Source organism: Botrytis byssoidea, assembly GCF_014898295.1.
Source record: "Botrytis byssoidea strain MUCL 94 chromosome Unknown BBYS_003, whole genome shotgun sequence".
Lineage (NCBI taxonomy): Eukaryota > Fungi > Ascomycota > Leotiomycetes > Helotiales > Sclerotiniaceae > Botrytis > Botrytis byssoidea.
The window spans coordinates 838,306-849,690 of NW_024065844.1; the positions used below are offsets into that span (position 1 = coordinate 838,306).

Sequence of the window (11,385 nt, forward strand, 5' to 3'; positions counted from 1 at the left end):
AATATAAGAATCTACCAGCTTACAGACACATGAGCTTAATCTATGCTTCGTAAGGCAAGCCTTGATGTTTGACAGAAAGTACAAAAAATTGACTCTCAGATTGATGTTGATGTGCAGGACCGCAAAGTAACTTTTTTTCTCTTGATAAGAATTCCCGCCGCTTTAATACCCGGCGCTAAACTATTTTGAACGATAGTCCAGGCTTCAAGCTTCCGCGTGTAAAGGTTAGATACCAATAGCTACTGTACATGACAACTTTGAAGCATCATAATTTCTTCCACGTCTTTATTTCCCACCTAAACAACCACGATACCTGTTGATTCCAATTTACAAGTAGCCATTGTCTTGAAATACCCCATCCTTCAAATTCAAATACCAAGTCGACTTCTCCAAAATGTCGGGTATGTTTGTTCTCGCGCGCCCACCTCTTGACAAGCTCCTCAAGAAGCTCAAGAAGCTTGAACTAACAATCCACTATAGGTAGCGCAGGTTACGACAGACATATCACGATCTTCTCTGATCAAGGAAGATTATACCAAGTCGGTACGCAGATCCAGACGCAAATAGAACCGTTAAAGCCATGGGATTCGTAGGATCTCAGCTTTATTGATCTATCACGACCCCAATCCAACATAACAGCATGCAATAACTTTATACTAACTGCTCTTGCGAGAATAGAGTATGCCTTTAAAGCTATCACCGCTGCGAACATTATGTCTGTAGGCATTCGAGGAAAGGATTGTGCCGTTGTTCTGTCTCAGAAGAAGGTTCCCGTACGACACACTGATCCAGATTCTATTTCAAGTTCAATACTAATACAATGGTGCTCCACATAGGATAAGCTCATTGATCCATCATCCGTCTCCCACATCTTCCAATTGTCACCATCCGTAGGATGCGTTATGACAGGTTCTATCGCAGATGCCAGAGCCTCTGTTCAAAGAGCTATTGGCGAGGCTGCCGAATTCAGATACAAGTTTGGATACGAGATGCCGTGTGATGCCCTGGCAAAGAGGATCGCCAATATCAGCCAAGTCTATACCCAAAGAGTAAGCTTACTTAATGAAACCTTTGTTGAATTGTTGGATGATACTGTATCTCTATTCATCTTGCTAACTTGATATTGTTTTTTTAGGCATACATGAGACCGTATGGTGTTGCAACCACGTTAATATCGTTGGATTCTGAATTTGGTCCTCAACTGTACAAATGTGACCCAGCTGGCTACTACACTGGTTACAAAGGAACAGCTTCGGGTCCAAAGCAACAGGAGGCGTTCAATCACCTGGAGAAAAAGCTCAAGAACAAGGATTGTGCAGAAGGTAGCTGGGAAGATGTAGTAGAATTAGGCATCACAACTTTGAGCACAGTTCTCAGCGTCGATTTCAAGAAAGGAGAATTGGAGATTGGTATTGTTGGGGGGCCAAGAAAGGATGGAAAGGAGGGTACAGATCCGGGCTTCAGGGCTTTGACTGAAGAGGAGATCGATGAGAGGTTACAGGCAATCGCAGAAAAAGATTAGTTGCCGATCATGAGTAAAGAGATGAGGCAACTATGAAATACGTTCGGTAAATCCGGCGAATGACTGATCAAGAAATACTATTGCTATGAAATTCAATTTATGATACCAATCTGCAGTTGATACCGAGCAATGGTATGTAGGCGAGAAAGCCACATATCTTTTGTCGTCTCGTTAATTTTGGTGCAACATGTGTACACCGCAGGGAAAAAAGAAACGAAACGGAAACATAGCCATATTGTGGCTTGACCACTGCTGGACTGAATAATAGACGACCCATGCCTTCGGTGACAGTGTCATGACAGTCTCGGATGATCTGACTAGATCCAGGAGAACATCACTTTACTGCAGCATCAATGATCTAGCATTACGCAGCCCTATCCGGAAATATAGTTTTGGGATTGATCGAATCATCAATCACCTCGCATCTCAAACAAAATACAAGACAGGGAATAGAAATTATTGAGTATTGAGGATCCCAAAAGAGTAGTGGGGTGGAGTCCCCAAATGGGTCTATTGGAGTTTTCCAGTTACGGATATGGAATATTGAGATGCGGTGATAGGAGTATCTCCCAAAGAAATCACATCTTGGTACTGGGTTAAGATCGTATGGCCCCCAGATGATCTGCTGTAGTCTGTGTTCAGGAGCTAGGAGATTCTCCTGGGTATGTGTATAGAATAGTATGGTGTGGTATGTAATAATACATATGCGTCGATATGGTTGGTACCTGGCGCAGTCACCGCTTGTCCAATGTGAGTGAGATGCTTTCTACAACTTCAGCTATAACGATATTATGATCTGGATCCAAGGTCTCCCATTGGTTGAAAAATTCGATGGCAATACACATTTGAGCCTTGAACTGACATGGTTTTTGCTCTGATGGCTTTTTTGTAAGATTATGAGTGGATTAGATGATTTGACGGGTCAAAACCTAGTGAAGGCTGAATATTTTATCCTTGTTCCCACGCGAGCGAACAGGTACCGAGGTGTAGCATCAATCTTTTTAGCTCATTTTTGACTTTGATTCCTTTACCAAGCAAACCCAAAAGGAATCCCAAATCATTATCCACATACCACGCACGCATACGGAAGTCACATAGATAGATTTGATTGCACATCACACAGGGGACCCATATCAATTACCCACAATCTACCTCTCATCTAATCCTCCCATCATCCTCCACCACTCGTTCCCACGTTTCAATCCCTACGCTCTTCCTCTAAGAATCTAAGATACACCCATTACACAATACTATTCCAAAACCTCTCTCAAACCATCTAATCTGAACCCTTGGACATATCGCAAATCGCTGCTGTCATGCATATCCTGAGAAGTACCACAATAGCTTAGTACCCTTGCATCCTTACATCCTTACAGCTCTGTAGGGTTTAAACTAGCTTTGAGCTCGTCACTCCCGTATCATTAGCATCGGACTTGGTTGTGGAGCACAAATGGCTTTCTATACAGTGAGAGTAACTCAATGGTATCTAATATTTCCAATGGAATCAAAGAACTGGCTTTGTCTGGCTGAGGTATCCTCCCGTTAGCCAGCCACGTTGAGACTCAAAGTGGATGATCAATTTTCAGAGTCAACGTCTTATCTAGTCATCTGTGATTTGAAAAGCTTCATAAACGGCCGAGATGGCTTCATCTTTCCAAGACATCAACGGCACAGTCTTTCATTCAGTTCCTCATTGTCTCCCGTCTCCACTTCATACCAGTTAGCAAGCCATTCTAGTGTCCATTCTCCCGTTATTTGAAGTTGCAGCAGTTTCAAACACTCAAACCTACATACACAATGGCCGATGGATGTAAGTCATTCATGTTCCTACCACACAAGACCGTTACTTGTGCTCGTCCTTACAGTGCATTCGGGACGGATGAGACTCAATTGATTTCAATCACTTACACATTCACTAGTGAACGATCAAAGAACTGCCCGGGTGGCAGATCTTCTCTCCGACTTCCGCACTCTTCAATACTACATCGCTGCTGCTCCTACCGACCCGTCAAACATGGATGATTACTACACTGAAGGATATGCCGCTCTTCGTCAATGCTCCTTAGATGGCCAGCATATCCTAAACTGTGCTGCTGAAACTCGAGTCCCACGAGTTCGCGGTGGTGCAGATGAGCAATCTAAAGCAGAATTGCAACAGTATGTCTCTCCCTACCATCAAACGACACGCTTGGGTCTTTCATGATTTTTCCAATACTAACAGTGAGAAGGGTACTCCTGGATGCGTTTTCTCGCCGTCACGAGGCTCAAAAGATCTACCTTCGCCAAGGTGCGGCACAGCGCTGGATCAGTTATAGAGATCAAGTGTTACAGGGCCAGAGACCTCATACCGGGCACACGGATCAATTGAACGCATGCGATGTGCAGCTGCGAGCAGTAAGTCAAAGGGGTTTTTTTTTCATTCCATTCTCCACTCCGAGCCTCCGAGCCGCTCCCCACTTCCGGTTCTTGTGCGAACGAGCAAGGATGCTGCCAACTTTTGATCATTTGGGATTATCGAATTTTACGCGTACTGATTTGGGAAATAGGAATTGGTATCAATCACAGATGAGGCTATCTACTCGGATCTCAGGTCGTCCGATTATGGCATGGGGCGCTGGACGCAAGAAGATCCGAGCTTGAGACATGTACAGAGATGGGTTAGGGCTAGACGTTAAGCTGTCAGTGTTCGGAATTGAAACACGTGGACGGGAAGAAGAGATGTGACTGCCGAGGTTGAGTCGGGAGAGGAGGGACAGCGCGAATCGGAGGAAAGGAGGGTTGTAATACTATTGTACACGAAGTTGGATTTGGTAATGTTTGATGGCTCTTATCGAATTGGGATTGTTTGGGCGACTGGACTGGACTGGATTGGCATGGTTTGGAATTTCTTTACACTTAAAACGGTTGGCGGTGGGCATGGAATGGCGCACACATCAGTTTTCCCCTGGCCCTGGCGGTTAGGTTTTCTTTGGCTACTTCCTTACTCATTATACGAGATTAGACGAGAGGTGGTTCGGGCTTAGAGCATAGAGCTGTGCTAGTGTGTCTAAAGTTAACTTATAAATCTCGAATCAAGGAATTGAGGCATTTCGAATCTTTATGTGACATTAGTGACATTTGCCTATTCAAACTCGCTAGTATCCAATATAATGGATCCTACTACGCTTTTTACATTAGTTTGTAAGCAGAAAGAATATACCAGCCTCGTACGGCGGCAAAATCAAATATGTATACAACTTCCAGAAACCTCACATGATCGATTCCTTCTTCCATACGATCCTTCCTCGATATCATTTATCGAATATCCAATCCCTCACTCCCGAGCATGTGATCCAAAAATAACTCCCAAGGACGGCTCATCCCGTCTTACTATGGACACAGAGCGCAATGCCACATAACGACAAGATCATACCAATCCAGGTATCTATCAATATATTAGCTCTCGTACTCGGGGTCCAAGCCACATTTCTTGACTATTTGCTCCGATCAACAGTATTGATGGGGAAGGGATGTAAGGGAAAGGGACGAGGGGAATTACCGCGACTGATTACTTTTCTCTCCACCCACCACTCTCCTAATACTGTGAAGAGGAAAGCCAGAGAATTTGTGATGGGGACTGTTAGGGAGAGTTCTACATATATCGTTAGCTTTATCTACGTCATCACGATAGGTACTCATATCACGCTTCTCCCCATCTTTTCTCCTTAGAGATCGACATGAACAAAAGAAGGAAAAACAAAACTCACCAGCCTGGCCGATTAATAAGAAAAACCAAATACTCCCCGTCAAATTGATCACCAAAGGAATGGCATATCTAGGGTTTCTCAAAAGATCCACGACTCCGAAGAAAGCGCCATATAGCTTAGATTTGACGAAAGATTTGGTAACCGAGGGGGACGAGAGAATGGGGTGAGACGGCGGTTGGTGAGTTCGCGCGGCGGCTCGGATGAATGGGGTTGTAAAGCCCCAGGCGACACCGATGAGTAGGAAGCCGATGATGTAGCGGAAGATTGATGGAGCGGAAGTGTCTGGTGGGGTGGAGGTCACTGGGTCGGACAAAAGTGTGGGGATGGGAGAGGGCGCGATGGAATACATGATGTGTTGATGTGTGATATGTGATGTGTGATGGGTTGAGGTAAGGGTGGAGTGGAGGTAGGTGGGCGATTGGTAGGGAGTGAAGAGTGGAAAGGTTGGTCAGGGGATTTTTAGGTTGTAATTGAAAGAGTGATGAAAGAGTGTTGTATAGATCTGTAGTAGATTTATTATTTCTTGATGATGTATGAGATATAGAGAGGATAAGATAAGAAAGGTAAAACCTAGTAGATCCCTAGATGGGTAACGCCCTGGTCGGTATTCGGGGATTAGGTAACCGAAGAATGCGGCGGTTAATTACCAATTACGAGTAACAGCCTTGCCGCAAGTTGCCGAATGGATAAGATTGCAGATGTTGATCAATGACAAGCAAACAAACAACGTGAACCCTTGATACGTACGATGAAAAATTATTCGGCCTCATCATTTTATAATTAAGACGAGACCATTATTGGGTGGTATAGATCTGAGAATAGAGCTAGAATCTCGGTACCTGCATCACCAGACTCCACCATCTCGAATGATTTTCCGATCGATAACACCATCATTTCGCCATCATCGGACATTTGGGTAGGTAGAGTTTGAGTGATAGTCACTCCAGCCACTCTCATTAGCCACTTGTGATGAGAATGTTCGTGACGCCCGCTGCCCAGGTGGCCACACATGAAGGGCCACACATGAAGGAAGGATGATAACCTTGGAAGGTTTCTATTTTTGTTCCTATTTTTGTTCCTTTTTTTCTTCTCTCGGCCGATGGATGGATTAGATACCTGGATCGTAAGGGAACAAGGGAAAGCTTCGAACAGGGATTATATTTTATACATCCATCGTACAAAGAAAGGGCATCCTCCGTAGCAGAGGTGATTCTCAACAGGGATTGGAATTATGTACATACAAACATTATTAAACCTAGGTAGGTAAGGTCCCGATTTTCGTCATCAGCGTAAAATCAAATGTACGATAATACGATACGATACGATATGATATGTGTACCTGTATCTGTATCTGTATCTGTATCTGTATCTGTATCTGTATTTGGTTCCTGGGTAAATGGGAATGGGAATGGGAGAAGAGGGAGAATGGCAGAGTGTGATGTCAAAACTACCATAATAGCTATAGCTACCTACTTATTAGCTAATCAACCAATGTAAACAAAAACATGTCAAATGTCATTCATTAGCTAGCTAGCTACGAGTAGGTAGACATATACATACACATCCACATACATCCACATACATCCAATGGAATACATTCAAAACGCGTAATTCAATACACCGGCATCATATGTATTCAATTCGACTCAATGACTAATAAATTCAAATCTCTTTCTTTCTTTCTTTCTTTCTTTCTTAAAAAATCAATCCCTTGGTACACAAAGTAACGAGGGTAGCTGGAGGTATCCATTACAAGGATAACACCAGCCTTCACCATTCTTTCTCCACGATTTCAGCCACTCCCTTTAACACTTTCTCACGCCTGGCACACAGATGAAAGGTAACATTTTGAACAACTTTCGAATTAATCCACCCTAGACCCGCTTCATTGCAATCAAAACGGATCCGATTTCTCTTCTCTCAAATCAATTCTTGAATATTTCTGGAGTGTCAGCCCTTTTATGATTTATGCTGCATGGAACGGTCTGAGATGCGAGGGTTCTAACGCGATTTCGTACCTACTCGGCGTTCGACTTTAGAATATCAGTTGAGGATTTCCCAAATACAATGCTCAGCGAGAGCTGGTGAGGGAAGAAAGAAAGAAAGATAGAACGAAAGAAAGATAGAACGAAAGAAAGAATTTGGAAGTTATTATACACACTCGAGACCGAGATCAACTTTACATCTAGGAGAACACAACCTCAACCACGACCTCGACCTCGAGAATTATCACATAATAAATCATCATTGGATTATAATATAGTCTTACTCTCTTTTAAGCATTAATAATACCTTACTCTCTTTCTTCATCATGGCGACGAAACTCAAAATGGCGGGCATGCATACCGCTGGAATCTTCTCGGATATGACGGTTGATGGTCCAGTAATTGGTACTCTGGTTGTTATCGTTGATCGAGCCAAGAATTTACCAAACAGAAAGACAATTGGAAAACAAGATCCGTATTGTGCAGCTCGTCTGGGAAAGGAAGCAAAAAAAACGGAGACAGATAAGAGAGGTGGACAAACCCCTCGATGGTAAGTGCTCAATGAGGAGCTTATGTCTGTCTACTTCATTACTGACGAGGCTATCTAGGGATCAAGAGCTACGATTTACTGTTCACGATTCGCCGGATTACTATCAATTGAAGGTCTCAGTATTTAATGACGATAAGAGAACAGATTTGATAGGAGAGACCTGGGTAAACCTACAAGATGTCATTGTTGCAGGAGGGGGACAAAGTGATATATGGCATAACTTAAACTTCAAGGGGAAATATGCCGGAGAGATTAGAGTCGAGATCACATATTATGATAAAAGACCCAAACCAGAGAAACCAGAGAAGAAGGAACCCAAACAGAATTCATCGACAATTACTCCATCTACATCTGTGCAATCGATAACGGATTTCGGAAGTGTGGGTGGAAGCGGAAGTGGAAGTGGGAGTTTGAGAGAAGGAGTTGGTGGGCCAAGACAACTAGGGGTGAAACCAATTGTTAAGAGGCGGCCTCTACCAACCGATCCAATCACTGGAGCTCCTGCGCAACCTCCTGTGGCAGCACCCGCGCCAGCCCCGATCCCTGCTACGGTACCACATCCTGCGGAACTTGTTCATACTCCTCCACGAGGATATCAGGTCCCATCCACAGTAGATCATGTGCAAATGACCCCTACGCGTGGCTATAGAGACTCTCCTTCTGCGATACCAGATCATGTCCAAACTCCACCTCGAGGCTACCAAAACCCATCGACTGGAATACCAGATCACATTCAGACACTGCCGCAAGGATATAAGATGTCTCCGAATGGTATGCCAGATCATGTCCCTCGAGGATATGCCAATCCACCAGTAATTCAGGATCAACCTTCGCCTCGTGGATATCCAAGTTCTGGTGTCATGTCTGATCCAATGCAAGCGCAGCGTGGTTATCATTCTCCTGTTATTGGACAGGAGCACGCGCAAACGCCACCGCGTGGATATCAGAACGGATTTGCTCAGGATCAATCGCCTGGGCAAAGAGTGGAATACAACGCACCCTCAGCTCGATATAACCAAGTCCAAGGATATGATATTAGTCCAGGGGGGACCCCATACGGAGCACCTCAAGACATGATGGTTGCAGCACCACCAAGTTCCCAGTCAATGCGGAATAACGATAGATATGAGGTTCACGATCCAATGTTGAGAAACGATTATGAAAACGGTCATGATATGAATCAATATGCGGCCCATGAAGCGGATCGATATGGAGGCTCTCGTATGCTAACATATGAACCTCAGCAGCCAGGTCCATACGAACTTCCGATGAGCCCTGGTCCTCCGCCACCTCCCCCGGCTCATGCAAGCAGGCACGTGAGCTCGGTGCCAACTCTCGCGCAACCTAAGGCTGTTCATGGCCGTCCAGTCAGTCGAGGAAATTCTAATCCATACAACGCTTCCATGGATGATATGCACCGCCACTCATTGCCTGCTCATACACAGTCCACTTCACCATACCAGGCCTATAGCCCACCAAAGAACGATGATCAATTCCGAAGGTCTGGAAATGGCAACCCTTACCCACTCCGAAAGAACTCTTATGATTCGAGAGATTTGAGGTATAATGCCAGTTATGATGACATGCAGCCAACTGTCGAGGATGCCCCACCCACACCGGCTCCAGGACCAGGACCAAACAGTTATCAAACTGCTATACCGCATCGAGGAAGTGCACCAGGTGCTATGCAACACCCAGCTGAAGGGATGTATGACCAAGTACCGGCACCATTAAATTTACGGCATCGCCCTAGTCGCAATAGTATTGCAACAACTGCCCCGAGTCATCAATATTCGAATAGCTCAGGTGGCTATCCGACATCCAGTTCTATGTCTTCTGTCAGAGATGGCGCTTCTGTGACCTCAAGAAACTCTTATGGCCAGCTCCCATCATCCCGCCAAGACAGAAGCCAGTCCCTAGGTGTGCAGAATACTAATGGAGACTATGGTTTGCCTGAGATGCCACCAACTTTGGTGCCGGGAATGGATCCAATCATTGCAAAGGAAATCTCGGATCGGATTTATAACGAAAAACGAGCAAGTCATAGCCAAAACCCTGCATCTTCGCAGCGAGGAAGATATCAAGAGATTCCAAGACATCAGCCACAACAGATTCAACAGCCAATACCCCTTCCCTATCATGATAATTCGGCTGTTGTCCCATACTCACCACAGGCAGCATATGACGATCGCCAAAGTCGATATGCTGCATCTACGGCTATGGTTCCAGTAAAACCTAGGGGTACGTCGCCTAATCCTGCAATGGATAGACGAGGAAATTCGCCTAACCCTATGGATCGAAGAGGCGTATCTCCCAATCCAATGGATAGAAGAGGTGCATCTCCCAATCCACCCATGGATAGAAGAGGTGCTTCACCAAATCCTATCAACAGAAGAGGTACCTCTCCTAACCCAGCAGTCATGCGAAAACCGGTCAGTCCTGCTCCAGAGCCTCGAAGGTTATCAGGTATTGCATTCGGGCCAGATTCGTATGATGTTTTCAATCCAAGTCTGACAGGATCGAAATCTGCAACGTCTCTCAGCGCTGCTTATGATCCCAAAGATGATCCCGATGCCAAAATCATTACTTATGATGGTAGGGAGATTGATCCAAGTGATCACATTCCTGAATCTAATTATGCGCCACTCCTTGAACAAAAGGGACCGAAATACGCTTCACAAATGCCAGATCGCAATTATCGACCTCCACCAGCAGAACATCCAATGCCATCGAATGGCCGTAAGCAATTACGTCAAGCTGGAAGGCCTCAGTCAATGGCCGTCTCTTCCCCAATTTACTTCAGCGGCGGCATTCCTGATAACCCTCCAGCTACGGCTCATAGAAAACTCCAGAAGAAGTCAAACCGCATGTCGGCACAACCTGCATACCATTCATCCCCAAATGTACCGATCTACAAAGAACCAGCTTACGCATCTAGTAGAACGTCAATGCAGAGACCCTCAACGGCTGAATATTCTCATGACAGTTATCAGTCAAATGGTTATCAGTATGGAAGTAGCGCTGGAGGTGGATATAGAGGGGCAGTTGGGCCAGTCGTACCAGCAAAAATTCCAATGGCATTACCGGCTCCGGCTAGTAGTGGCGCAGGGAGAGGAGGTGGAGGCGGGGATGCGTGGGCGCTGTTAGAGGAAATGAAGAACATTGACTTAGGGGCCCCAAGTTCCAGAAGGAGAAGACATTGATAAGCAAATCTAAGCTCGAGAAGAGTATAGGCGACGATAGGTGGTGCGCAGGAAAGGGAGAAAACATAATGTGTTATATTTTTTTGTACGATTAAGATAGGATATATCCGGTGGCTGCTTGATTTCATATACCTTTTGCATTTTCTTGCATTCTTGATTATCGCACTCATCTTCTGCGTTGGATTTAGACTCTGGTATCTCAAGGGTCTTTTATCAAGGCTTTTATGGGTGTATAGCAGGCATGGCGTTTTTCTTTCGGCAATTGTGCTCTGTTAACATAGGTAAATGGAATGATGATGGGTAGAGAGCAGTGGGAGGGATAATGGGGAATTCAAAAGGCATTGGTTGGGAAAGGATGATGGAATGGGAACAGATGAGC

At 44.9% G+C, this 11,385-nt stretch overlaps 4 protein-coding genes across 4 annotated transcripts; 3 read left to right on the forward strand and 1 right to left on the reverse strand.

Moving 5' to 3' along the window:
• Positions 1 to 394: 394 nt before the first annotated feature.
• EAE97_001706 (uncharacterized protein) lies at positions 395 to 1,522 on the forward strand (the record flags this gene model as incomplete). The annotated part of the gene is made up of 5 exons (XM_038872217.1): positions 395 to 401; positions 481 to 543; positions 679 to 773; positions 837 to 1,049; positions 1,136 to 1,522. 5 exons carry the CDS (start codon positions 395 to 397, stop codon positions 1,520 to 1,522), a joined length of 765 nt encoding a protein of 254 aa, XP_038736775.1.
• A 1,797-nt stretch (positions 1,523 to 3,319) lies between these two features.
• EAE97_001707 (uncharacterized protein) lies at positions 3,320 to 4,197 on the forward strand (the record flags this gene model as incomplete). The annotated part of the gene is made up of 4 exons (XM_038872218.1): positions 3,320 to 3,332; positions 3,442 to 3,679; positions 3,751 to 3,916; positions 4,069 to 4,197. The coding sequence occupies 4 exons, from the start codon at positions 3,320 to 3,322 to the stop codon at positions 4,195 to 4,197; spliced, it is 546 nt and encodes a 181-aa protein (XP_038736776.1).
• A 681-nt stretch (positions 4,198 to 4,878) lies between these two features.
• Positions 4,879 to 6,073, reverse strand: EAE97_001708 (uncharacterized protein; the record flags this gene model as incomplete). The annotated part of the gene is given in 3 exon segments (XM_038872219.1): positions 4,879 to 4,995; positions 5,014 to 5,138; positions 5,269 to 6,073. 3 exon segments carry the CDS (start codon positions 5,615 to 5,617, stop codon positions 4,879 to 4,881), a joined length of 591 nt encoding a protein of 196 aa, XP_038736777.1. The 5' UTR covers positions 5,618 to 6,073.
• Positions 6,074 to 7,579: 1,506 nt separating this feature from the next.
• On the forward strand, positions 7,580 to 11,006 carry EAE97_001709 (uncharacterized protein; the record flags this gene model as incomplete). Its single annotated transcript, XM_038872220.1, has 2 exons — positions 7,580 to 7,803; positions 7,862 to 11,006. The coding sequence occupies 2 exons, from the start codon at positions 7,580 to 7,582 to the stop codon at positions 11,004 to 11,006; spliced, it is 3,369 nt and encodes a 1,122-aa protein (XP_038736778.1).
• Positions 11,007 to 11,385: the final 379 nt, after the last annotated feature.